The sequence below is a fragment of the Capra hircus genome (genome assembly GCF_001704415.2).
Source record: "Capra hircus breed San Clemente chromosome X unlocalized genomic scaffold, ASM170441v1, whole genome shotgun sequence".
Taxonomy (NCBI): Eukaryota; Metazoa; Chordata; class Mammalia; order Artiodactyla; family Bovidae; genus Capra; species Capra hircus.
In genome coordinates, this window is record NW_017189516.1 from 25621195 (window position 1) to 25647840 (window position 26646).

Here is a 26646-nt window from a genome sequence, read left to right on the forward strand (position 1 = left end):
TCTTTTCTGCTTACTACCTCTTATTCAGCAATCATTCTCTTCTATTCTCTTTTTGGTTTCTCTATCCCCACCCCGTATCCCCATTCCTATTTGACTCCTCTGTTCTCCCTAGGACCATGCTTCTCTGGGCTCCCACACCAATGCTTTCTACAGCCTCCTCTATGCCAACGCTAATTACATAGTGTGTTGTGTGTCTGGGTCTCTCGCCCCAGGAGCTTCTCTGGAGTAAGAGATTAGAGCTTATTCACTTCAGTTGCTCAAGTAGGACAAAATTAAGACATTTGGAGGCTCTAAACGCTAAGAGTTAGGGTGCCCCTGCATCATATGTAATTCAGAATAAAAACGGTAAATGTAACAACGTCTACCTATTTTTTAAATTTATCCCCTAATGACTATATTAATGCTTTTAATGCATATCCACTAAGCTGAAAACTTTTACTGGGCTGTGTCTTTACTGGTACACTAAGCAAGTGCTTAGCCTGTCTCTCTTGTGGAATGGAGCACTACTCACCAGTGCAGAAAAAGTTCTTCTCAGGCATTCATTTGCTCAGTCACTCATTATTTGTTGAGCACAGTTGTGTCAAGGCCCTTGTTGGATGTTGGGCAAAGAAAAACAAGTAAGATAGGACCCCTGCCCTCAAAGGACTCACATCTATTCTTAAGCTCTAAAATACCCATGTGGGAGGGACTAGTATTATCATCATCCCACAGTTGATGAAACTAATGCCCAAGAGTTGATGCATCTTGTCTGAAGGCACGTGGTCACCATGAGATGGAACACATCACATGTATGTAACATCAACCAGGGTGATGGAACACAAGGTGATGGAACCAAGATACGAACCCACATCTGGTTGATTCCAAAGCCTAACACTCACTGTGTCTGACACTGACATTCACTGTCTGATACTTCGCACTACTGATGGAAGGAGGAGAGAACCCACATTGGACCTGTACTCCTTTCCATGTTTTTCCTCTCATTTCTCTTGACCATCCCAACACCCTATCTGCCCCCTTCCCTCCCTCTCTCCAGTCTTCTCCTCTCCTTCTCCCATTTCTTCTTTCCCTTCATTTACTTTCTGTTTCTCTCATTCACTGGTGAGTTTCCTACTGGTCCTCCATGTGCCAAAACCCATACTATGCACTGGACATGCAAAACTAGATGAGATTCACACCCCGTCCTTGAAGATTTCTCCATTTGACTAGGGTGCATAAGAATGCAACATGTCACTGAAGAATCCCAGAGCAGGGTACTGAGGGTCTCACAGAGGAAATCACCACCTGGAAGGCAGTGAAATCTTCCATATATGGTATATTTGAGCTGGGAGGTCTGGTATATTCCTCCTGTGGGAGGAATAGGACATTGGCAGAAGAGAAGGGGAGAAGGAATAGTTCTTGTATGACTGCAGGCTCTGAAGAGCCTCTGCTGAGTGTAGGGGCACATGTGATGGTGGCAGATGGGTCTCTGCTCCTATGCACCTGCTTCCCATCTGCTCCACTCACACAGAGACCCTCAGAGTCATGTTTCAAACACATAGCTGCCCATATCTGTAGCTACCAAAGGTTCCCTTGACTGGCAGGTTTAGATCCAAGCCCCTTAGCCTATCATTTGTTCAAGGCCCTTCATGATTGGCCTCTGCCAAGCTCACATGCCTCAGTCACAATTGGATGACTCATGTTCTGCATTCTGCCAATGCCACACCCTTGCTCAAACTGTTCCTCTACCTGGAATATCTTTGTTCCCCTCTCCCACACACCATGCCTGACTATTAAAGGTCTGCCTTCCTATAAAGACTGGTACAAATGCTGCTTTCTCCAAAATAAGCTCCTGAGACTACTCTAAGTTTAGTTAGTCTTTCCTTCCCCCTTACTCTTTTGCATGACTCTGTCATAGCACTTAATAAACTGGGTGAGAGCTCTCTGTTTCCTGGTTTATTCTATGTCCTGCCTTCTGCATGGTGAGCTTCTTGTGGATCCATCATGCAGATCCGATTCATCTCTGAGACCCCAGAACTCATGTCCTGATTTACAAAGTAGACATGAGAAAGTATTTGTTGAATGAATGAATGAAATAGTACATTACCTCTTTTCCTATTATCCCCTTGTTCCCCCTTTCCCTCTTTCCTCTCTGGTTTATCACCACTACAAATGAGATAGTGTGGCCTAAAAAGTCCAACATATCTAGGTTCTCTATACTGATGCATAAAGTATGATAACATTGGACTAGGTATCAGAAGGCCAAGTCTAGTTATGCCCCCAGCTTGCTCAATGTTTGACCCTTGGTTTACTCCCAGGATCCCAGTTTCTTTATCTTTCCAATGGAGTGGGACATTAAAAGTTTTGTAGTTTATGATAAAACGGAATAGTGGAAAGATCACCAGCTTTGGAACCAAACAGACCTTTGTTTGAATCCCAGCTCTCCACTTACAATTATAGTTACTTCCTTTCTCTGAAATTTCATTTTCTTATTTATAAAATGGGAATAGCGATTCCTACTTTTTAAGGCTGTTGTGAGGAGTAAGTGAGCTGGACGCCATAATTTGAGGCTTTGTATACATATTATATAATTAGAAACTTTACCTTCTTTTACCTCTGAGATCCCTCCCAGAAAGGACTTTTTTTTTTTTTTTTTTTTGCCACTGAGATCTTCCCAACTACTTCACCAGGGCTTCCTGCTTTCAGTGTTTAATTTAGGTCAATATCGACGAGAGGCAGTGAGCTACAAGAACTACGAATTCTTTCTTCCTGACAACATGGAGGCCCTACTTATCAGGAAGTGAGTACCTAACATTTTAAAGACCTTTGCTGTCCCCTGGCTGAAGGAGGCCTCTATTCAGATAAGTACAGCAGAGCAATTTGGGTTAGTAATTAGACTAGTTAAGACAATCCTTACACTATTTTAACTGAAACCTATTTCTGGTCATATCCATCCCCTGCTTAAGAACTTTTAACAGTTTCTTATTTCTGACAGGAAAGAGTGGAAATTTAGCCTAGCATTTAAAATAAGAGTCTCAGTAATTTGGCCCACTCTGATCTCATCCATTCAACCTCGAGGTGTTTGTCTTCTACAAGACTCTGAACACTTTCAGAACAGAGCCTGAGTCTCATTTATTGATCTATATTCTCATAATGGAACCCAACAAAAAGTAATCACTAAATAGATTTTTGTCAAAAGTGTAAATACATTTCCATCATGTTACCTGTGTTTGTCCTGTTATATGTGCCAGGAATGCCTTCTACTTTACAGACTATGTATCCAGGCTCTTCGTGGGTTCAAGACCCAGTTCAGTTTAAGCACTATTAGTTCAAGGTTTAGAGCCCTTGATAGTATGGCTCGGTCATTAGTTTACTTTTCCTGGGTATGTTATGGCCCTAAGATGTCTACACAGAGCCATTTTCAACTGTGTGACTTCTCTGTGCTTGTTATAATTCTTAGAACATAGAACACCCTTTGTAGATATTCAACAGATGAATAATTTAATGTATGACATTTGAGATATAGTGTAAAAGATAATGCAGAATAGAGAGGAATCCATCTTTGGTATAGTAGCTGTCTGTTTCTTTCTTCATCTTTTTCAGGCAGTGTGCCCTAGCAGCCCTGAAAGATGTTCATAGCTATCTCAGCCATGAGGAAGGTCGTGTTGCAGTAAGGAAATTTGCATTTTCTCTTGGGTTTCTGTTGGGATGGAGAAGAGCTAATATATGCTGAGTGTTTATTATGTTCTATACATTATTCTAAGCACTTTGCATGTATTAATTTAATTCCACCTTCCCCCACAAGATAAAAATATTTTTTACTATACTCCATTTTATACCCCAGAAAAATGTAGTGCAAAAAGACCAAATAGTTAAATATTTTCCCAAAGAGTAGGCCAGAACTGGAGTACAGGTTGTATAGCTCCAGAATCTATACTCCTAATTAATAGAGTCTACCACTCTATCCCCAAGAATTCAACAGGACTACACTAGAATCTGACTGCAATAGAAACATTTTTAAGTTCTAGAGATTTACCTAAACACCTAGTCAATTTAATCTCATAAACCTCTGACACAGGATTTGGAAATTCTAAAAGGGCTTCAAAGAACTCCAAAGTGATAGGGAGGGAAGAAGCTTCACCTAGGAGCTGAGAAAATCAGTTTCAACTCTGCTTTGTCAGTAAGTCTCAGTGGCCTTGGGTAAAAGAAACCCTTCTTCTAAGTCTCAGCTATTTTACCTGTAAAATTGGCCTAATAGAATTCCACAGTTTTCCTCTGGCCTTTTTGTGACTACAGAGTCTGCTACATCTCTGGGAAGACAGCAAGGGCTCAATGAATGCTTGAGAAATTGATATAAGTCATTTCAAATCCTTCAAAACCCTGGCCAAGTTTTATCTCCTCCTTGAAACCATTTGCTTAGCATAGGGATGGTCAAAGAGTAGGCATTCTATCAGAACTAGATTTAAGGCAAACCAATCTCATCGTGTGCCTCTAGGTTTTTGATGCCACCAACACTACCAGAGAACGACGGTCACTGATTCTGCAGTTTGCTAAAGAACATGGTTACAAGGTAGAGTAACTCTTCAACTCTTATCTAGAGCCTACTCATCTATGAGCAAACCCCAAAGAAAGCCAAACCAGGGAACAGAGATGCCAAATCAGCTACCATAGGCTCAGCATTTTAATTGAGTTATACGGCTCTCCAGATCACAGTTAGAAACAGAAAAACAGAACAGAACAGGAAAGAAGGGATGCCACATAAGGCAATGGAAGATAATTACTGAGAAGCTGACACTGGTGGATGGGTATGAGGAAGGAGGAGATGGAATCACTACAATTTAGGGCCAATCTGCCTCATAAAACTCAGAATCCTAAAAGCACCACTATATGAAATTACATTGTCAGAAATGCCTGTAACACTGAGTAAATTCCACAAAACAACTTCTGAATGCCAGCAGAGGACATCAGGCACCCATCAAAGCAGCCCATTGTCTTTGAAAGGAGGTAGGAAAAAATATAAAAGACAAAAAGAAAGACAAAAGAGGTAGGGACGGAGCTCTGTCCTGGAAAGTGAGTCAAAAAAGAGACGTTTCCAAACACCAGGAAACACTCTCACTGCCGAGTCTGTGCCAAGCCTTGGAACCACAGAGGGCAACATAATCAGGAGGAAAAATAAATAATTAATTAAACCCCACAGATTACGTGCCCAACGGTAACTCCCCCAGTGGAGAAGCAGCGCAGATGCCTGCATCCGCCACAAGCAAGTGAGGGCTGCGCAGGGAGGTGCAGGCTGCATTGCTTAGAGTAAGGACTGGGCCTGAATGCCCCGAGGGCAATCTGAGTGAACTAACTTGGGCTAGCAAACCAGACCGTGGGATAACTAGCATGCAAAAAGCCCTAACCTAAGACACCATCAGGCCCCCTCACAGAACAAAGGACTGAGCAGAGCTAGCTGGCTGCAGGCAGGCCCATCCCCCTCCGGTGACAGGCAGGCGAGGGAAGCCAGAGCCAGAAGGGGGCAATCACGGCCCCAGAGGGGCATCATCTACAACTACAAGCAGGCTTCATTGCTAACCAAGACTTCTTGGGATTCTGAACGGTCAACATCCGCCTGAGAAGGTGTGCTGGTTGTACACCCAGAAAACCGAGAGGCAGGGACGAGGGAGACAATAAGTCACAGTGACCGTGCTCTCCAAACACCTGATCACCTGAGCTGCTCGGACCTCGGAAGAGCACAAAATGTAGGCCCAACAGAGTATGCACCTTTGAGGAGTACCCAAGTTCCTTAACCTGAGCTGCTTAGACCTGGGAAGGGCATACAATCCAGGGCCAGCCTCAGACAGTTCCCAGCAGAGCAACCTAGCGCCTAAGCAGTGTAGACAGGGAAAGCACACACACCACGAGCGGGGGCAAACCCAGTGTGGCTGAGACACTGCGAGCACATGCCAGTGTTATTTGTTTGCAGCATCCCTCCTTCCCCACAGCACGACTGAACAAGTGAGCCTAAAAGAGTGTCCACCACCGCCCCCTTGTGCCAGGGTGGAAATTAGACACTGAAAAGACCAGCGAACAGAAGAAGCTAAAACAGAGGGAACCTCCTTGGAAGTGACAGGTGCAATAGATTAAAACCCTGTAGTTAGTACCAACCACATAGGAAGGGGCCTATAGATCTTGAGAAATATAAGCCAGATCAAGGAACTATCCAAAAATGAACTGACCCCACATTGCCCACAACACCACCAGAGAAAGTCCTAGATATATTTTTACTATTTTTACTATCATTCTTTAATTTAATTTTTTTTTATTTTTAAGTCCTCTATTGTTCCTTTCATTTTCATTTTTATAACCTACTATTACTTTTCTTTTTTTTTAATTTTTATTTTTACTTTATTTTACTTTACAATACTGTATTGGTTTTGCCATACATTGACATGAATCCACCACGGGTGTACTGCATTCCCAAACATGAACCCCCCTCCCACCTCCCTCCCCATAATATCTCTCTGGGTCATCCCCGTGCACCAGCCCCAAGCATGCTGTATCCTGCATCAGACATAGACTGGCGATTTGATTCTTACATGATAGTATACATGTTTCAATGACATTCTCCCAAATCATCCCACCCTCTCCCTCTCCCTCTGAGTCCAAAAGTCCGCTATACACATCTGTGTCTTTTTTGCTGTCTTGCATACAGGGTCATCATTGCCATCTTTCTAAATTCCATATATATGTGTTAGTATACTGTATTGGTGTTTTTCTTTCTGGCTTACTTCACTCTGTATAACAGACTCCAGTTTCATCCATTTCATCAGAACTGATTCAAATGTATTCTTTTTAACGGCTGGGTAATACTCCATTGTGTATATGTACCACAGCTTTCTTATCCATTTATCTGCTGATGGACATCTAGGTTGTTTCCATGTCCTAGCTATTATAAACAGTGCTGCGATGAACATTGGGGTACATGTGTCTCTTTCAAATCTGGTTTCCTCAGTGTGTATGCCCAGCAGTGGGATTGCTGGGTCATAAAGCAGTTCTATTTGCAATTTTTTAAAAGGAATCTCCACACTGTTCTCCATAGTGGCTGTACTAGTTTGCATTCCCACCAACAGTGTGGGTTCCCTTTTCTCCACGCCCTCTCCAGCATTTATTGCTTGCAGATTTTTGGATCGCAGACATTCTGACTGATGTGAAGTGGTACCTCATTTGGTTTTTGTGGCATTTCTCTAATAATAAGTGATGTTGAGCATCTTTTCATGTGTTTGTTAGCCATCCGTATGTCTTCTTTGGAGAAATGTCTATTTAGTTCTTTGGCCCATTTTTTGATTAGGTCATTTATTTTTCTGGAATTGAGCTGCATAAGTTGCTTGTATATTTTTGAGATTAGTTGTTTGTCAGTTATAATGAGAAAGTAAAAAAGAAATTAAGGAAACAATTCCATTCACCATTGCAATGAAAAGAATAAAATACTTAGGAATATATCTACCTAAAGAAACTAAAGACCTATATATAGAAAACTATAAAACACTGATGAAAGAAATCAAAGAGGACACGAATAGATGGAGAAATATACCATGTTCATGGATCAGAAGAATCAATATAGTGAAAATGAGTATACTACCCAAAGCAATTTACAAATTCAATGCAATCCCTGTCAAGCTACCAACGATATTTTTCACAGAACTAGAACAAATAATTTCAAGATTTGTATGGAAAAAAACAAAAAACCTCGAATAGTCAAAGCAATCTTGAGAAAGAAGAATGGAACTGGAGGAATCAACTTGCCTGACTTCAGGCTCTACTACAAAGCCACAGTCATCAAGACAGTATGGTACTGACACAAAGACAGACATATAGATCAATGGAACAAAATAGAAAGCCCAGAGATAAATCCACACACATATGGACACCTTATCTTCGACAAAATAAGCAAGAATATACAATGGAGTAAAGACAATCTCTTTAACAAGTTGTGCTGGGAAAACTGGTCAACCACTTGTAAAAAAAATGAAACTAGATCACTTTCTAACACCGCACACAAAAATAAACTCAAAATGGATTAAAGATCTAAATGTAAGACCAGAAACTATAAAACTCCTAGAGGAGAACATAGGCAAAACACTCTCAGACATTAATCACAGCAGGATCCTCTATGATCCACCTCCCAGAATTCTGGAAATAAAAGCAAAAATAAACAAATGGGATCTAATTAAAATTAAAAGCTTCTGCACAACAAAGTAAAATATATGCAAGGTGAAAAGACAGCCTTCTGAATGGGAGAAAATAATACCTACTATTACTTTTCAAAAAAAGAGACCCTGTTTTTTAAAGCAAACTTCATATATATATATATATATATATTATAATTTTTGTGACTTTTTTCATTAATATTGTATTTTTGAAAATCCAACTTCTACTCTAGACTTTTAATCTTTGCTTTTTGGTATTTGTTATCAATTTTGTACCTTTAAGAACCCAATTTTCAGTACCCATTTCTACTTGGGAGTGAGATTACTGGCTTGACCGCTCTCTCCCCCTTTGGACTCTCCTTTTTCTCCACTAGGTTACCTCTATCTCCTCCCTCCCCCTCCTCTTCTATACCCAACTCTGTGAATCTCTTTGTGTGTTCCGGACAGTGGAGAACACTTAGGGAACTGATTACTGGTTGAATCTGTCTCTCACCTTTTGACTCCCCCTTTTATCCTCCTGGCGACCTGTCTCCTTCCTCCCTCTTATCTTCTCTGTATAACTCCATGAACATCTCTGAGGGATCCAGACTGTGGAGCACACATAAGGAAGTGATTACTGGCTAGCTTTCTGTCTCCTCTCTTGATTCCACCTCATCTCATCCTGGTCACCTCTATCTCCCTCCTCTCTCTTCTCTTCTCCATGTAACTCTGTGAACCTCTCTGGGTGTCCCTCACTGTGGAGAAACTTTTCATCTTTAACCTAGATGTTTTATCAGTGGTGCTGTATATATGGAGAAGTCTTGAGGCTACTGTAAAAGTAAGACTGAAAATCAGAAGCAGGAGGTTTAAGTCCAAATCCTGAGAACACCAGAGAACTCCTGACTCCAGGCAACATTAATCGACAGGAACTCATCTAATGCCTCCATACATACACTGAAACCAAGCATCATCCAAGGACCAATAAGTTCCAGAGCAAGACATACCATTCAAATTCTCCACCAACACAGGAACACAGCCCTGAGCTTCAACATACAGGCTGTCCAAAGTCATTCCAAACATACTGACATCTCATAACTCATTACTGGACACTTCATTGCACTCCAGAGAGAAGAAATCCAGCTCCACCCACCAGAACACTGACACAAGCTTCCCTAACCGGGAAACCTTGACACACCACCCGTACAACCCTACCCACAGTGAGGAAACTCCACAATAAAGATAACTCCACAAACTGCCATGATTCAGAAAGGCCACCCCCAAACACAGCAATTTAAAAAAGATGAAGAGACAGAGTAACGTAAAGGAACAGGATAAATACCCATCAAACCAAACAAAAGAGGAAGAGATAGGGAATCTACCTGATAAAGAATTCTGAATAATGATAGTGAAAATGATCCAAAATCTTGAAATCAAAATGGAATCACAGATAAATAGCCTGGAGACAAGGATTGAGAAGATGCAAGAAAGGTTTAACGAGGATCTAGAAGAAATAAAAAAGTCAATATATAATGAATAATGCAATAAACGAGATGAAAAACACTCTGGAGGGAACAAATAGTATAATAAGATACTAGAATAAATAGTAGAATAAGGCAGAAGATAGGATTAATGAGGAAGAAGACAGAATGGTAGAAATAAATGAATCAGAGAGGAAAAAAGAAAAACTAATTAAAAGAAATGAGGGCAATCTCAGAGAGCTCCAGGACAATGTTAAACGCCCCAAAATTCAAATCATAAGAGTCCCAGAAGAAGACAAAAAGAAAGTCCATGAGAAAATACTTAAGAAGATAATAGTTGAAAACTTCCCTTATATGGGGAAGGAAATAATCACCCAAGTCCAAGAAACCCAGAAAGTCCCAAATAAAATAAACCCAAAGCGAAACACCCCAAGATGCATATTAATCAAATTAACAAAGATCAAACAAAAAGAACAAATATTAAAAGCAGCAAGGGAAAAACAACAAATAACACACAAGGGGATTCCCATAAGGATAACAGCTGGTCTTTCAATAGAAACTCTTCAGGCCATGAGGGAATGGCAAGACATACTTAAAGTGATGAAAGAAATTAACCTACAGCCCAGATGACTGAACACAGCAAGGATCTCATTCAAATATGAAGGAGAAATCAAAAGCTTTACAGACAAGCAAAAGCTGAGAGAATTCAGCACCACCAACCCAGCTCTCCAACAAATGCTAAAGAATCTTCTCTAGACAAGAAACAAAAAGGGTGTATAAACTCAAACCCAAAATAATAAAGTAAATGGCAAAGGGATCATACTTATCAATAATTACCTTAAATGTAAGTGGGTTGAACGCCCCAACCAAAAGACAAAGACTGGCTGAATGGATACAAAAACAAGACCCCTATATATGTTGTCTACAAGAGACCCACTTTGAAACAAGAGACACATACAGACTGAAAGTGAAGGGCTGGAAAAAAATATTCCATGCAAATAGAGACCAAACAAAAGCAAGAATAGCAATACTCATATCAGATAAAATAGACTTTAAAACAAAGGCTGTGAAAACAGACAAAGAAGGACACTACATAATGATCAAAGGATCAATCCAAGAAGAAGATAACACAATTATAAATATATATGCACCCAACATAGGAGCACCACAATATGTAAGACAAATGCTAACAAGTATGAAAGGGGAAATTAACAATGACACAATAATAGTGGGAGACTTTAATACCTATGGATAGACCAACTAAACAGAAATGAAACACAAACTTTAAATGATAACAATAGATCAGTTGGACCTAATTGATATCTATAAGACATTTCATCCCAAAACAATGAATTTCACTTTTTTCTCAAGCACACATGGAGCCTTCTCCAGGATAGATCATGTCCTGGGCCATAAATCTAGCCTTGGTAAATTCAAAAAAAAAATTAAATAATTCCAAGCATCTTTTCTGACCACAATGCAGTAAGATTAGATATCAATTACAGGAAAAACAAACTATTAAAAATTCCAACATATAGAGGCTGAACAACATGCTTCTGAATAACCAACAAATCACAAAAGAAATCAAAATATGCATAGAAATGAATCAAAATGAAAACACAACAACCCAAAACCTGTGGGACACTGTAAAATAAGTGCTAAGGGGAAAGTTCATAGCAACGAAGGCATACCTCATGAAACAAGAAAAAAGTCCAATAAATAACCTAACTCTACACTGAAAGCAACTAGAAAAGGAAGAAATGAAGAAGCCCAGGGTTAGTAGAAGGAAAGAAATCTTAAAAATTAGGGCAGAAATAAATGCAAAAGAAACAAAGGAGACCATAGCAAAAATCAACAAAGCCAAAAGCTGGTTCTTTGAAAGGATAAATAAAATTGACAAACCATTAGCCAGACTCGTTTAAACAAAGTGAGAAAAATCAAATCAACAAAATCAGAAATGAAAATGGAGAGATCACAACAGACAACACAAAAATACAAAGGATCATAAGAGACTACTATCAGCAATTATATGCTAATAAAATGCACAACATGGAAGAAATGGACATATTCTTAGGAAAGTACAACTTTCCAAAACTGAACCAGGAAGAAATAGAAAATCTTAAAAAACCCATCACAAGCACGGAAACTGAAACTGTAATCAGAAATCTTCCAGCAAAAAAAAAAAAAAAAAAAAAAAGCCCAGGTCCAGACGGCTTCACAGCTGAATTCTATCAAAAATTTCGAGAAGAGCTAACACCTATCCTACTCAAACTCTTCCAGAAAATTGCAGAGGAAGGTCAACTTTCAAACTCATTCTATGAGGCCACCATCACCCTAATACCAAAACCTGACAAAGATGCCACAAAAAAAGAAAACTACAGGCCAATATCACTGATGAACATAGACGCAAAAATCCTTAACAAAATTCTAGCAATCAGAATCCAACAACACATTAAAAAGATCATACACCATGACCAAGTGGGCTTTATCCCAGGGATGCAAGGATTCTTCAATATCCGCAAATCAATCAATGTAATACACCACATTAACAAATTGAAAAATAAAAGCCATATGATTATCTCAATAGAGGCAGAGAAAGCCTTTGACAAAATTCAACATCCATTTATGATAAAAACTCTCCAGAAAGCAGGAATAGAAGGAACATACCTCAACATAATAAAAGCTATATATGACAAACCCACAGCAAACATTATCCTCAATGGTGAAAAATTGAAAGCATTTCCCCTAAAGTCAGGAACAAGACAAGGGTGCCCACTTTACCGCTACTATTCAACATAGTTCTGGAAGTTTTGGCCACAGCAATCAGAGCAGAAAAAGAAATAAAAGGAATCCAAATTGGAAAAGAAGAAGTAAAACTCTCACTGTTTGCAGATGACATGATAGAAAACCCTCTACATAGAAAACCCTAAAGACTCCACCAGAAAATTCCTAGAGCTAATTAATGAGTATAGCAAAGTTGAAGAATATAAAATCAACACACAGAAATCCCTTGCATTCCTATACACTAATAATGAGAAAATAGAGAAATGAAGGAAACAAGTCCATTCACCATTGGAACGAATAGAATAAAATGCTTAGGAATATATATACCTAAAGAAACAAAAGACCTATATATAGAAAACTTAAAACACTGGTGAAAGAAATCCAAGAGGACACTAATGGATGGAGAAATATACCATGTTCATGGATTAGAAGAATCAATATAGTGAAAATGAGTATACTACCCCAAACAATCTATAAATTCAATGCAATCCCTGCCAAGCAACCAACGATATTTTTCACACAGCTAGAACAAATAATTTCACAATTTGTATGGAAATACAAAAAACCTCGAATAGTCAAAGCAATCTTGAGAAAGAAGAATGGAACTGGAGGAATCAACTTGCCTGACTTCAGGCTCTACTACAAAGCCACAGTCATCAAGACAGTATGGTACTGGCACAAAGACAGAAATATTGATCAATGGAACAAAACAGAAAGCCCAGAGAAAAATCCACGCACCTATGGACACCTTATCTTTGACACAGGAGGCAAGAATATACAATGCAGAAAAGATAATCTCTTTAACAAGTGGTGCTGGGAAAACTGGTCAACCACTTGTAAAAGAGTGAAACTAGAACACTTTCTAACGCCATACACAAAAATAAACTCAAAATGGATTAAAACCTAAACGTAAGACTGGAAACTATAAAACTCCTAGAGGAGAACATAGGCAAAACACTCTCCAACATAAATCACAGCAGGGTCCTCTATGACCCACATCCCAGAATATTGGAAATAAAAGGAAAAATAAATGGCCCTAATTAAAATTAAAAGCTTCTGCACAAAAATGGAAACTATAAGCAAGCTGAAAAGATAGCCTTCAGAATGGGAGAAAATGATAGAAAATGAAGCAACTGACAAAAAATTAATCTCAAAAATATACAAGCAACCCCTGCAGCTCAATTCCAGAAAAATAAACGACCCAATCAAAAAATGGGCCAAAGAACTAAACAGACATTTCTCCAAAGAAGGCATACAGATAGCTAACAAACACATGAAAAGATGCTCAACATCACTCATTATCAGAGAAAGCAAATCAAAACCACAATAAGGTACCATTTCACACCAGTCAGAATGGCTGCGATCCAAAAGTCTACAAGCAATAAATGCTGGAGACGGTGTGGAGAAAAGGTAACCATCTTACACTGTTGGTGGGAATGCAAACTAGTACAGCTACTATGGAGAACAGTGTGGAGATTCCTTAAAAAACTGGAAATAGAACTGCCATATGACCCAGCAATCCCACTGCTGGGCATACACACCGAGGAAACCAGAACTGAAAGAGACATGTGTACCCCAATGTTCATCACAGCACTCTCTATAATAGCCAGGAAATGGAAGCAACCTAGATGTCCATCAGCAGACGAGTGGATAAGAAAGCAGTGGTACATATACACAATGGAGTATTATTCAGCCATTAAAAAGAATACATTTGAATCAGTTCTAATGAGGTGGATGAAACTGGAGTCTGTTATACAGAGTGAAGTAAGCCAGAAAGAAAAACATCAATGCACTATACTAATGCATATTTATGGAATTCATAAAGATGGTAATGATAATCCTGTATGAGAGACAGAAAAGAGACACAGATGTGTAGAACAGTCTTTTGGACTCTGTGGGCAAGGGCAAGGGTGGGATGATTTGGGAGAATGGCATTGAAACATGTATAATATCATATGTGAAACAACTTGCCAGTCCAGTTTCGATGCATGACACAGGATGCTCGGGGCTGGTGCATTGGGATGACCCAGAGGGATGGTACGGGGAGGAAGGTGGAAGGGAGGTTCAGGATGGGAAACACGTGTACACCCGTGGCAGATCACGTTGATGTATGGCAAAACCAATACAATATTGTAAAGTAATTAGCCCCCAATTAAAATAAATAAATTTATATATATATATATATTTTTTTAAGAGCTGCCTCTAAAGATGATTCAGAGTCATTGAGAAGAAGTCAAGTTATGTTTAGCTCATGCCAAACATAATTCCTTGCTGAAATCTCTCTTTTGTTTCTCTTATAGGTCTTTTTCATTGAGTCCATTTGTAATGACCCTGAAGTCATTGCAGAAAACATCAGGGTAAGGAGTACCAGTCACCTTTTCTTTCCTTCTTATTTTTTCTCAGATTTGGATCATGCCTAGAAATGTCTCTGTAGTTAAAGGAGGTATTTTTCCGTTAGCTTCTCCTCCCACTTCCTATAGAAAGTATTCCTTCACCATCCTGTCATACAATGATTCTGTGAAATTCTTCTTAGTACTGGAGAGAGGAAACTAAGGTTCCAAGGGAAGCAGTAAGTTGCCAAGAGTTCATACAGCTGGAAAGACACAGAACTGGGGGGTGAACCTCAGGTCTGTCTATCTGTCTTGAAAGCTCTTTTTTCTGCCCCACAGTTTGTATCAAATTTATCACTGCTCTTAGATTCCAGGTATGTGGTCTAGAGTTAGAACACTCACCACATTTTATTGTTTCCTATTTCATCAAATTACTGTATCTTGGGGACAGAGAAGACCTTAAAGATCACCTCCTTCAATGTTTCATCAGAAACTTGAAATCTTAGCTAAAGGTTTGTCTAAATTTTCTTTTTTGTACCTCCAATTATGAGGCTCACTGCCTTCATTAAATGCAGTCCAATCAAGCTGAAATCTGACTCCCTGTAATCTCCACTCATTGGTCCTATTTTTGCCTCTTGAGGCATAGAATATGTCCAAATCCTCTCTTTCCTTTTCATCCATCCACCTGTCCATCCATTTGTCGATTAAACATAAATTGTATCCATATACCTGGACTGAACCATTTGGGGTATTAGAGACAGAAATAGCTAAAGGAGAGTCCAGCCTTGAACTCACACTCTAGTGAGGGAGACTGACAACATAAGAGATGTAACTCTGTGAGATCAGTGCTGAGATAAAAGAACAAAGGATGCTGTGGAAGGCTGTTGAGGAACTAACCTTGCATAAGAAGGCTTCTTCTTCAAGATAACAGCTGACCTGCATCTTGAAGAATGAATAGGTATTTGGCAGGTAAAGAATGGAAAATAAAGGAATGGCATATACTAAGTATGGCGTCTTGGGGGAACTAGAAATAGCTTAGATTGGTTAAAGCAAAGTGTGTGGAGGACTAGAAGAGCAATGGGAGATGAGGATGAAGAAATCATTCAGGGCACAATCATAACAAGCCATGTGTCACCTGCTAAAATACTTCATACATGCATGCTAAATTGCTTTAGTCATGTTCAATATTTTGCAACCCTATGGACTGTAGCTCACCAGTCTCTGTGTCTATGGGGAATCTCCAGGCAAGAATACTGAGGTGGGTTGCCATGTCCTTCTCCAGGGTATCTTCCTGATCCAGGGATCGAACCTGAGCCTCTTATGTCTCCTGCATGGGAGGTGGGTTTTTACCACTAGCGCCACCTGCAAACCCAAAATATTTCGTACTTTATCCTAAAAGACATGAGGAAATAGTGAAGGGTTTCAAGTAGAGGAATTCCATATTCAGGTGTCCACATTAGAACTATACTTCTTGCTACTAGTAAGGGAAAGTAAACTGTAAACAGAGTAACTTGTCACAAAGCTAGAGTGAGCATCCAAGGAAGAGAGAATGGAGGTCATTTGGGGAGATATTTAGAAGATATAGTGAGGTATATAGAAGGTATATACCTTCTAAGAGGTGGGGGTGATAGAAAGAGACACATCTAGTATGATTCTCAGATTCATTTAAGGCTCAGAAGTGAAAGGCAAATGAGAAAAGGAAAGATATATCCAATTGTATGCAGAGTTCCAAAAAAGAGCAAGGAGAGATAAGAAAGCCTTCCTCAGTGATCAATGCAAAGAAATAGAGGAAAACAACAGAATGGGAAAGACTAGAGATCTTTTCAAGAAATTAGGGATACCAAGGGAACATTTCATGCAAAGATGGGCTTGATAAAGGACAGAAATGGTATGGACCTAACAGAAGCAGAAGATATTAAGAAGAGGTGGCAAGGATACACAGAAGAACTATACAAAAAAGATCTTTCTGACCCAGATAACCATGATGGTGTGACCACTCACCTAGAGCCAGACATCCTGAAATGTGAAGTCAAGTGGGCCTTAGAAAGCATCACTATGAACAAAGCTAGTGGAGTTGATGGAATCAGGAAAGGAGTAGGTCAAGGCTGTATATTGTCACCCTGTTTATTTAACTTCTATGCAGAGTACATCATGAGAAATGCTGAGCTGGATGAAGCACAAGCTGGAATCAAGATTGCTGGGAGAAATATCAATAACCCCAGATATGCAGATGATGCCATGCCTATGGCAGAAAGCAAAGAAGAACTAAAAAGCCTCTTGATGAAAGTGAAAGAGGAAAGTGAAAATTTGGGGTTAAAACTCAACATTCAGAAAACTAAGATCATGGCATCCACTCCCATCACTTCATGGCAAATAGATGGGGAAACAATGGAAACAGTGACAGACTTAAATTTCTTGGGCTCCAAAATCACTGCAGATGGTGACTGCAGCCATGACATTAAAAGACATTTTCTCCTTGGAAGAAAAACTATGCCCAACCTAGAGAGCATATTAAAAAGTAGAGACATTACTTTGCTGACAAAGTCCATCTAGTCAAAGCTATGGTTTTTCCAGTAGTCATGTGTGGATGTGAGAGTTGGACTATAAAGAATGCTGAGCACCGAAGAATTTATGTTTTTGAACTGTGGTGTTGGAGAAGACTCTGGAGAATCCCTTGGACAGCAAGGATATCCAACCAGTCCATCCTAGAGGAAATCAGTCCTGAAAATTCATTGGAAGGACTGATGCTGAAGCTGAAACTTCAATACTTATGCAAAGAACTGAGTCATTTGAAAAGACCCTGATGCTGGAAAAGATTGAAGGCAGGAGGAGAAGGGGACGACAGAGGATGAGATGGCTGGATGGCATCACCGACTCAGTGGACATGAGTTTGAGTAAACGCCAGAAGTTGGTGATGGACAGGGAGGCCTGGCATACTGCAATCCATGGGGTCACAAACAGTCAGACATGACTGAGTGACTGAACTCAACTGACTTAAGTAGATGATAATACCATTCACTGAGATGTAGATATGGGTAAAGAAGTTAGATCCTAAGGGATTAGAAGATGCCAGCCCTTCAGAAATCTAAAGCCAACATATGCTAAGTTATCCCAGTAAACACTCGATACATGTAAGCCATTATGACCCCTGGTCAAGATCTTCTGTTCCTCTTCTTCAACCATTTCTCACACCACAATTTCCAGTCCATCTTAAACTGTGTACTCTAGAACTGAATATAATATAACAGACCTTGTTTGAGCACACAGATAAGGAATGAAGGGTTATACTGTTCAGATTCTCTTCAACTGTCTGATTTTATAAACTTCAGCAAGGCCCCTCTCTAAGTCTCATTCTCCTCATCTTTATGATGAGGGATATTGTACTCAGTGAACTCTAAGAGCTCTTCCCAAGGGCACTGTAGGAATCTCTGTCTCCCATGGTTCTTTCTCCCTTCTTCCAGCAAGTGAAACTTGGCAGTCCTGATTATATAGACTGTGATCGTGAAAAGGTTCTGGAAGATTTTCTAAAGAGAATAGAGTGCTATGAGGTCAACTACCAACCCTTGGATGATGAACTGGATAGGTAAGAACCCAGCACCACAAAGTATAGGTCTGGATTCTTAGCCTGGTTTTGATGTCTTATAGGACCTGAAGAAATGCCTTCCCTCTCTGGGCCTCAAGTTTATTAGTAACATCAGGGCGCTACACTTGATCTGTCTTCAAGGGCCCTCCCAGCTCTAATTATCCACGACATGGTGATTCTTTGATTTGTAAGGTGTTCACAAAGGGATTGAAGTAATGTTTTACTGAACAGTATGGACATATTAGGACCCTGGTCTCTGGAGTAAAATGCCTCTCCCCTATGGTTGTTGCTACTGTGTTCTCAAAAGTATTATTCACATATGGATGACACTTCAGTTTCCAAAAGTGTTCGCCTTTTTTTTTTTTTTTGGTTTGTTTCATTGAATGCCCTTGGCACTCCAGTTAAGGAGGCTAAAATAGGTCTTATGATCACAAATTTTCAAGAAGAGGAAATTGCATCTTAGGGAGCTTGAACTTGCTCAATCTTCTACCACATAAAGCTAGGATTTTAATCACACATTCTGTCTCTTAATCATGTCTTTTTTCACAATGCACATGTACCTTTTTCACTCACTATATATTTGAATTCTTTGGGCTGTGGTGTCTATAGGGGGTGTAAATAAGGGCAAGAAAACTAGGTTGTATCTTTCAGTAGCTTCCATAGAGCTTTGATATATGAGAAGATACATGAAAAATATGAAACTTTCATTCATAATACCAACTAAAGACTGGAGAGATGTTAGCTGGAAGTACAGGGAAAATGTTAGCTTTAGACATAAGGTGTTTCCAGAAGCTCACTTTCTTTCAAAATAGATTGTGATGAGAAGAGACCCTGGTCACTCAGACCCTCTGGGCCTCAAGTAGAAAGTATAAGGAGGCTGCTAATAGTCATCACCACTCTAAGAAGTTTAAAGAACATCCTTCCAGCTTTGTCCAACCAAAATCCCCAAGGTGAACATTGTTACTGCTTCACTTCTTAGATGGGGAAACAAACATAGAGCAGGGCAAGGACTTACCTGAGGCCACACAATGATTCAGTAGCAGAATATATACTCAAATTCTTATCTTCAAACTTCCATCATGGTTATCCCCTCCCATATACCTATATCATAAAAAGTGTCACATGACCTTATGTATGATTGCGAATATTGTTCACTGTGTCAGGTCAAGGATACAATTGCTTTTCTCATCAAGGCATCTGTGCTGGAGTCAGGGAAAGTTTTTCAAATTTCCACAAAGGCACTATATGAGTTTGAAGGAGGAGCGCTGAAGTGAAAGAACAGCATTGAGAAAGCTCTAGCCTTTAGTCTACACTTCTGGATGTGCTCAGTGTTTCATGAATCAGTTCAGGTCTGAAGATAACTGATTCTGAAAGTTGGCTTTATCTAATCATTTTTCCATCAACAGACATTTACAATCCATGCATCAAGGCCCAAACCTAGTTGTGCACTAAGAATCCAAAGAGGGATAGGCTATCTGCTCTGATAGAATGACCACTTGGTTGAAGAAGACAATGAATATGCAGCTGGCCAGAATTTGGGGATGGTAAAGCAAGTGGGGTGGGGGAACACAGAGGAGGGGATTAAGTCCAACTTGGAGGAAAAGATCTGGAAGAGCATGTTTACCAAGTAATTAGGGCACCAGCAAGGAAGAGGCTACCAAAAATTAGAAATTAAAAAAAAGACAATCTTGAAAGCTTTTGATACTTTGTATTGGGTTGGCCAGAAAGTTTGTTTGGGTTTTTCTGAATGAACTTTCTGGCCAACACAATATTTCAAAAACAGCATCAAGGTAGTGAAAACAGAAAAGATCTAACCAGAACTCAGTAGAACCTCCTCTATTACAATATAGCTTATAATTTTTAGTATAAAGATGTCTCTCCCATCAGGAAGCTTCCATAAGCCTCTTATACTTATTCATCAGATGGCAGACAGAATGAAAACCACAAGCACAGAAAGCTAAAAAAACTGATCACATGGACCACAGCCTTGTCTAGCTCAATGAAAATATGAGCTACGCCATGTAGGGCCACACAAGACGGACAGGTCATGGCGAAGAATACAGACAAAACGTGGTCCACAGGAGAAGGAAATGACAATACACTTCAGTATTCCTGTTTTGAGAACCCCATGAACAGTATGAAAAGGCAAAAAGACGTGACACTGAAAGATAAACTCACCAGGTCGGTAGGTGCCCAATATGCTACTGGAGAAGAATGGAGAAATAACCTCAGAAAGAATGAAGAGATGGAGCCAAAGCAAAAACAATGCTCAGATGTGGATGTGACTGGTGATGGAAGTAAAGTCTGATGCTATAAAGAATATTGCACAGGAATCTGGAATATTAGGTCATGAATCAAGGTAAATTGGAAGTGGTCAAATAGGAGACAGCAAGAGTGAACATTGATATTTTAGGAATCAGTGAATAGGAATAGATCGGAATGGGTCAATTTAATTCAGATGACAATTATTTCTACTACTAGGTGCAACAATCCCTTAGAAGAAATGAAATAACCCTCAAAGTCAACAAAAGAGTCCAAAATGCAGTACTTGGGTACAATCTCAAAAACGACAGAATGATCTCTGTTCATTTCCAAGGCAAACCATTCAACATCACAGTAATCCAAGTCTGTGCCCCAGCCACTAATGCTGAAGAAGCTGAAGTTGAGTGGTTCTATGATGACCTACAAGACCTTCTAGAATTAACACCAAAAAGAGATGTCCTTTTCATCATAGGGAACTGGAATGCAAAAGCAAGAAGTCAAGAGATACCTGGAGTAACAGGCAAGTTTAGCATTAGAGTACAAAATGAAGCAGGGAAAAAGCTAACAAATTTTGCCAAGAGAATGCACTGGTCATAGCAAACACCTTTTTCCAACAAAACAAGAGACAATGCTACACATGGACTACACCAGATGGTCAACACCGAAATCAGATTGATTATATTCTTTGCAGCCAAAGATGGAGAAGCTCTACACAGTCAGCAAAAACAAGACTGGAGCTGACTGTGGCTAAGATCATGAACTCCTTATTGCCAAATTGAGACCTAAATCGAAGAAAGTAGGGAAAACCACTAGACCATTCAGGTATGACCTAAATCAAATCCCTCACAATTGTAGAGTGGAAGTGACAAACATATACAAGGGGTTAGATCTGATAGAGTGTCTGAAGAACTATGGATGGAGGTTCATGATATTGTACAGGAGGCAGTGATTAAGACCATCCCCAACAAAAATAAATGCAAAAAGGCAAAAATGTACTCTGAGGAGACCTTACAAATAGCTAAGAAAAGAAGAGAAGCTAAAGGCAAAGGAGAAAAGGAAAGACATACCCATCTTAATGCAGAGTTCCAAAGAATAGCAAGGAAAGATAAGAAAGACTTCCTCAGCGATCAATGCAAAGAAATAGAGGAAAACAATAGAATGGGAAAGACTAGAGATCTCTTCAAGAAAATTAGAGATACCAAGGGAACATTTTATGCAAAGATGAGCACAATAAAGGACAGAAATGGTATGGACCTAACAGAAGCAGGAGATATTAAGAAGAAGTGGCAAGAATACAAAGAAGAACCATACAAAAAAGATCCTAATGACCCAGATAACAACGATGGTGTGATCACACCTAGAGCTAGACATCCTGGAGTCTGAAGTCAAGCGGACCTTAGGAAGCATCACTACAAACAAAGCTAGTGGAGGTGCTACAATTTCAGCTGAGCAATTTCATTTCCTAAAAGATAGTGTTGTTAACGTGCTGCACTCAATATGCCAGCAAATTTGGAAAACTCAGTGGTGACCACAGGAGTGGAAAGGTCAGTTTTCACTCTAATCACAAAGAAAGGCAATGCCAAAAACTACCACATGATTCCACTCATCTCACACACTAGCAAAGTAATGCTCAAAATTCTCCAAGTGAGGCTTTTACAGCATGTGAACTGTGAATTTCCAGATGTTCAAGGTGGATTTAGAAAAGGCAGTGGAACCAGAGATCAAATTGCCAACATCTCCTGGATCAGAGAAAAATCAAGAGAGTTCCAGAAAAGCATCTACTGCTGCTTTATTGACTACATCAAAGCCTTTGACCATGTGGATTACAATAAACTCTGGAAAATGCTTAAAGAATTTGGAATACCAAGCCACCTTACCTGTCTCCTCAGAAATCTGTATGCAGGTCAAGAAACAACAGTTAGAACCAGACATGGAACAACGGACTGGTTCCATTTCTGAAAAGGAGTATATCAAGGCTGTATATTGTCACCTTGCTTATTTAACTTATATGCAGAGTACGTTATGCGAAATGCCAGGCTGGGTGAAGCACAAGCTGGAATCAAGATTGCTGGGAGAAATATCAATAACCTCAGATATTCAGAAAACACCACCCTTACAGCAGAAGGCAAAGAAGAATTAAAGAACCTCTTGATGAAAGTGAAAGAGGAGAGTGAAAAGTTGACTTAAAGCTCAGCATTCAGAGAATGAAGATCATGGCATCCACTCCCACCACTTCATGGTAAATAGATGGGGAAACAATGGAAACAGTGACAGACTTTATTGGGCTACAAAATCACTGCAGATGGTGACTGCAGCCATGACATTAAAAGACACTTGTTTCTTGGAAGAAAAGCTATGCCCAACCTAGAATCCCTCGGAAGAAATGGAGTAGCCATCATGGTCAACAAAAGAGTCTGAAATGCAGTACTTGGATGCAATATCAAAAATGACAGAATGATCTCTGTTCGTCTCCAAGGCAAACCATTCAATATCACAGTTATCCTAGTTTATGCCCCAACCAGTAATGCTGAAGAAGCTGAAGTTGAACAGTTTTATAAAGACCTACAAGACCTTTTAGAACTAACACCCTAAAAAGATGTCCTTTTCGTTATAGGGGACTAGAATGCAGAAGTAGAAAGTCAAAAAACACCTGAAGTAACAGGCAAATTTGGCCTTGGAATGCGAAATGAAGCAGGGCAAAGACTAATAGAGTTTTGCCAAGAAAATGCACTGGTCATAGCAAACACCCTCTTCCAACAACACAAGAGAAGACTCTACACATGGACATCACCAGATGGTCAACACTGAAATCACATTGATTATATTCTATGCAGCCAAAGATGGAGAAGCTGTATACAGTCAACAAAAACAAGACCAGGAGCTGACTGTGGCTCAGATCATGAACTCCTTATTACCAAATTCAGACTTAAATTGAAGAAAGTAGGGAAAACTGCTAGACCATTCAGGTATGACCTAAATCAAATCCCTTATGATTATACAGTGGAAGTGAGAAATAGATTTAAGGGCCTAGATCTGATAGAGTGCCTGATGAACTATGGAATGAAATTCGTGACATTGTGCAGGAGACAGGGATCAAGACCATCCCCATGGAAAAGAAATGCAAAAAAGCAAAATGGCTGTCTGGGGAGGCCTTACAAATAGCTGTGAAGAGAAGAGAGGCGAAAAGCAAAGGAGAAAAGGAAAGATATAGGCATCTAAACGCAGAGTTCCAAAGAATAGCAAGAAGAGATAAGAAAGCCTTCTTCAGCAATCAATGCAAACAAATAGAGGATAAGAACAGAATGGGAAAGACTAGAGATCTCTTCAAGAAAATTAGAGATACCAAGGGAACATTTCATGCAAAGATGGGCTCGATAAAGGACAGAAATGATATGGACCTAACAGAAGCAGAAGATATTAAGAAGAGGTGGCAAGAATACACAGAAGAACTGTACAAAAAAGTTCTTCATGACCCAGATAGTCATGATGGTGTGATCACTAATCTAGAGCCAGACATCTTGGAATGTGAAGTCAAGTGGGCCTTAGAAAGCATCACTACGAACAAAGTTAGTGGAGGTGATGGAATTCCAGTGGAGCTATTTCAAATCCTGAAAGATGATGCTGTGAAAGTGCTGCACTCAATATGCCAGCAAATTTGGAAAACTCAGCAGTGGCCACAGGACTGGAAAAGGTCAATTTTCATTCCAATCCCAAAGAAAGGCAATGCCAAAGAATGCTCAAACAACTGCATGATTGCACTCATCTCACATGCTAGTAAAGTAATGCTCAAAATTCTCCAAGCCAGGCTTCAGCAATATGTGAACCGTGAAATCCCTGACGTTCAAGCTGGTTTTAGAAAAAGCAGAGGAACCAGAGATCAAATTGCCAACATCCACTGGATCATGGAAAAAGCAAGAGAGTTCCAGAAAAACATCTATTTCTTCTTTATTGACTATGCCAAAGCCTTTGACTGTGCGGATCACAATAAACTGTGGAAAATTCTGAAAGAGATGGGAATCCCAGACCACCTGGCCTGCCTCTTGAGAAATCTGTATGCAGGTCAGGAAGCAACAGTTAGAACTGGACATGGAACAACAGACTGGTTCCAAATAGGAAAAGGAGTACGTCAAGGCTGTATATTGTCACCCTGCTTATTTAACTTATATGCAGAGTACATCATGAGAAACGCTGGACTGGAAGAAGCACAAGCTGGAATCAAGATCGCCAGGAGAAATATCAATAACCTCACATACGTAGATGACACCACCCTTATGGCAGAAAGTGAATAGGACCTAAAAAGCCTCTTGATGAAAGTGAAAGAGGAGAGCGAAAAAGTTGGCTTAAAGCTTAACATTCAGAAAATTAAGATCATGGCATCTGGTCCCATCACTTCATGGCAAATAGATGGGGAAACAGTGGAATCAGTGTCAGACTTTAATTTTGGGGCTTCCAGAATCACTGCAGATGGTGACTGCAGCCATGAAATTAAAAGACGCTTACTCCTTGAAAGAAAAGTTATGACCAACCTAAATAGCATATTCTAAAGCAGAGACATTACTTTGCCAACTAAGGTCCGTCTAGTCAAGGCTATGGTTTTTCCTGTGGTCATGTATGGATGTGAGAGTTGGACTGTGAAGAAAGCTGAGCACCGAAGAATTGATGCTTTTGAACTGTGGTGTTGGAGAAGATTCTTAAGAGTCCCTTGGACTGCAAGGAGATCCAACCAGTCCATTCTGAAGGAGATCAGCCCTGGGATTTCTTCGGAAGGAATGATGCTAAAGCTGAAACTCCAGTACTATGGCCACCTCATTCAAAGAGTTGACTCATTGGAAAAGACTCTGAATGCTGGGAGGGATTGGGGGCAGGAGAAAGGGGACGACAGAGGATGAGATGGCATCATGAACTCGATGGATGTGAGTCTGAGTGAACTCTGGGAGATGGTGATGAACAGGGAGGCCTGGCGTGCTGCGATTCATGGGGTCGCAAACAGTCAGACACGACTGAGGGACTGAACTGAACCTAGATAGCATATTAAAAAGCAGAGACATTACTTTGACGACAAAGGTCCATCTAGTCAAAGCTATAGTTTTTCCAATAGTCATGTGAGAGTTGGACTATAAGGAAAACTGTGCACCAAGGAATTGATGTTTTTGAGTTGTGGTGCTGAAGAACTCTTGAGAGTCCCTTGGACTGCAAGGAGATCCAACCAGTCAATCCTGAAGAAAATCAGTCCTGAATGTTCATTGATGCTGAAGCTGAATCTCCAATACTTTGGTCACCTGATGTGAAGAATGCACTCATTAAAAAAGACCCTGTTCCTGGGAAAGATTGAAGGCAGGAGGAGAAGTGGGTAACAGAGGATGAGATGGTTGGATGGCATCACTGACTCGATGGACATGAGTTTGGGTAAATTCTGGGAGTTGTTGATGGACAGGGAGGCCTGGTATGCTGCAGTCCATGTTATTGCAAAGAGCCCAAGACTTAGCAACTGAACTGAACTGATAATTTTTATTTTAAATTATAAATGATGGGGGTATGCCAAGAAGAAATAGAAAATGTCATAGTTTTGATGTGAACTACCTCTAAATGATTCACATGATCCTGGGCTTAAAAAAATCTTCTTAGAGAGAGTGAATATTCTGACTCTTTGAGGATAGATGCATAGGAGCTCAGCTTTGGAAACCAGGGAAAGAACATCTTTTCAGGGAAAGATAACAGTACCTTGTAAAGGTCTAGTTAAGTCTGAATAAAAAGAGAAGTACAGAGAATATTTCAGCAAAAGCATTAAGGCTGAAATTAAAGTTATGAGCATGGACATGGGACACTGAGGTGAGGCCAACCACAGCCAAGGTATGAAGGCACCTAGAATGTCAGAATAAGCTAAGGAATTTGGAATTTATCCTAGTCCCACTCAGAACCTAGTGCCAGGAACAAGACAACAAGGTGATATCAGACATTTTCTACCTAGGCTCTAAGAGTCATAGGTTGAAGAGTTTGACATCAGGCAAATTACTTCTTCTTTCTGTGTTTCAGTTTCCTCACCTATAAAACAGAGATTATAGTCT

The 26646-nt window shown here is 39.9% G+C and overlaps 1 protein-coding gene across 4 annotated transcripts in view; it reads left to right on the forward strand.

Moving 5' to 3' along the window:
* The window catches only part of PFKFB1 (6-phosphofructo-2-kinase/fructose-2,6-biphosphatase 1), a 132243-nt gene that overhangs the window by 86416 nt on the left and 19181 nt on the right, over positions 1-26646 (forward strand). For all 4 annotated transcript variants that reach the window (XM_005701297.3, XM_005701296.2, XM_018044001.1 and 1 more), the window contains exons 3-7: positions 2683-2776; positions 3580-3646; positions 4472-4546; positions 14707-14763; positions 18198-18319. In XM_005701297.3, coding sequence (XP_005701354.1) covers positions 2683-2776; positions 3580-3646; positions 4472-4546; positions 14707-14763; positions 18198-18319 — 415 coding nt within the window. The remainder of the gene's footprint in view (positions 1-2682; positions 2777-3579; positions 3647-4471; positions 4547-14706; positions 14764-18197; positions 18320-26646) is intronic.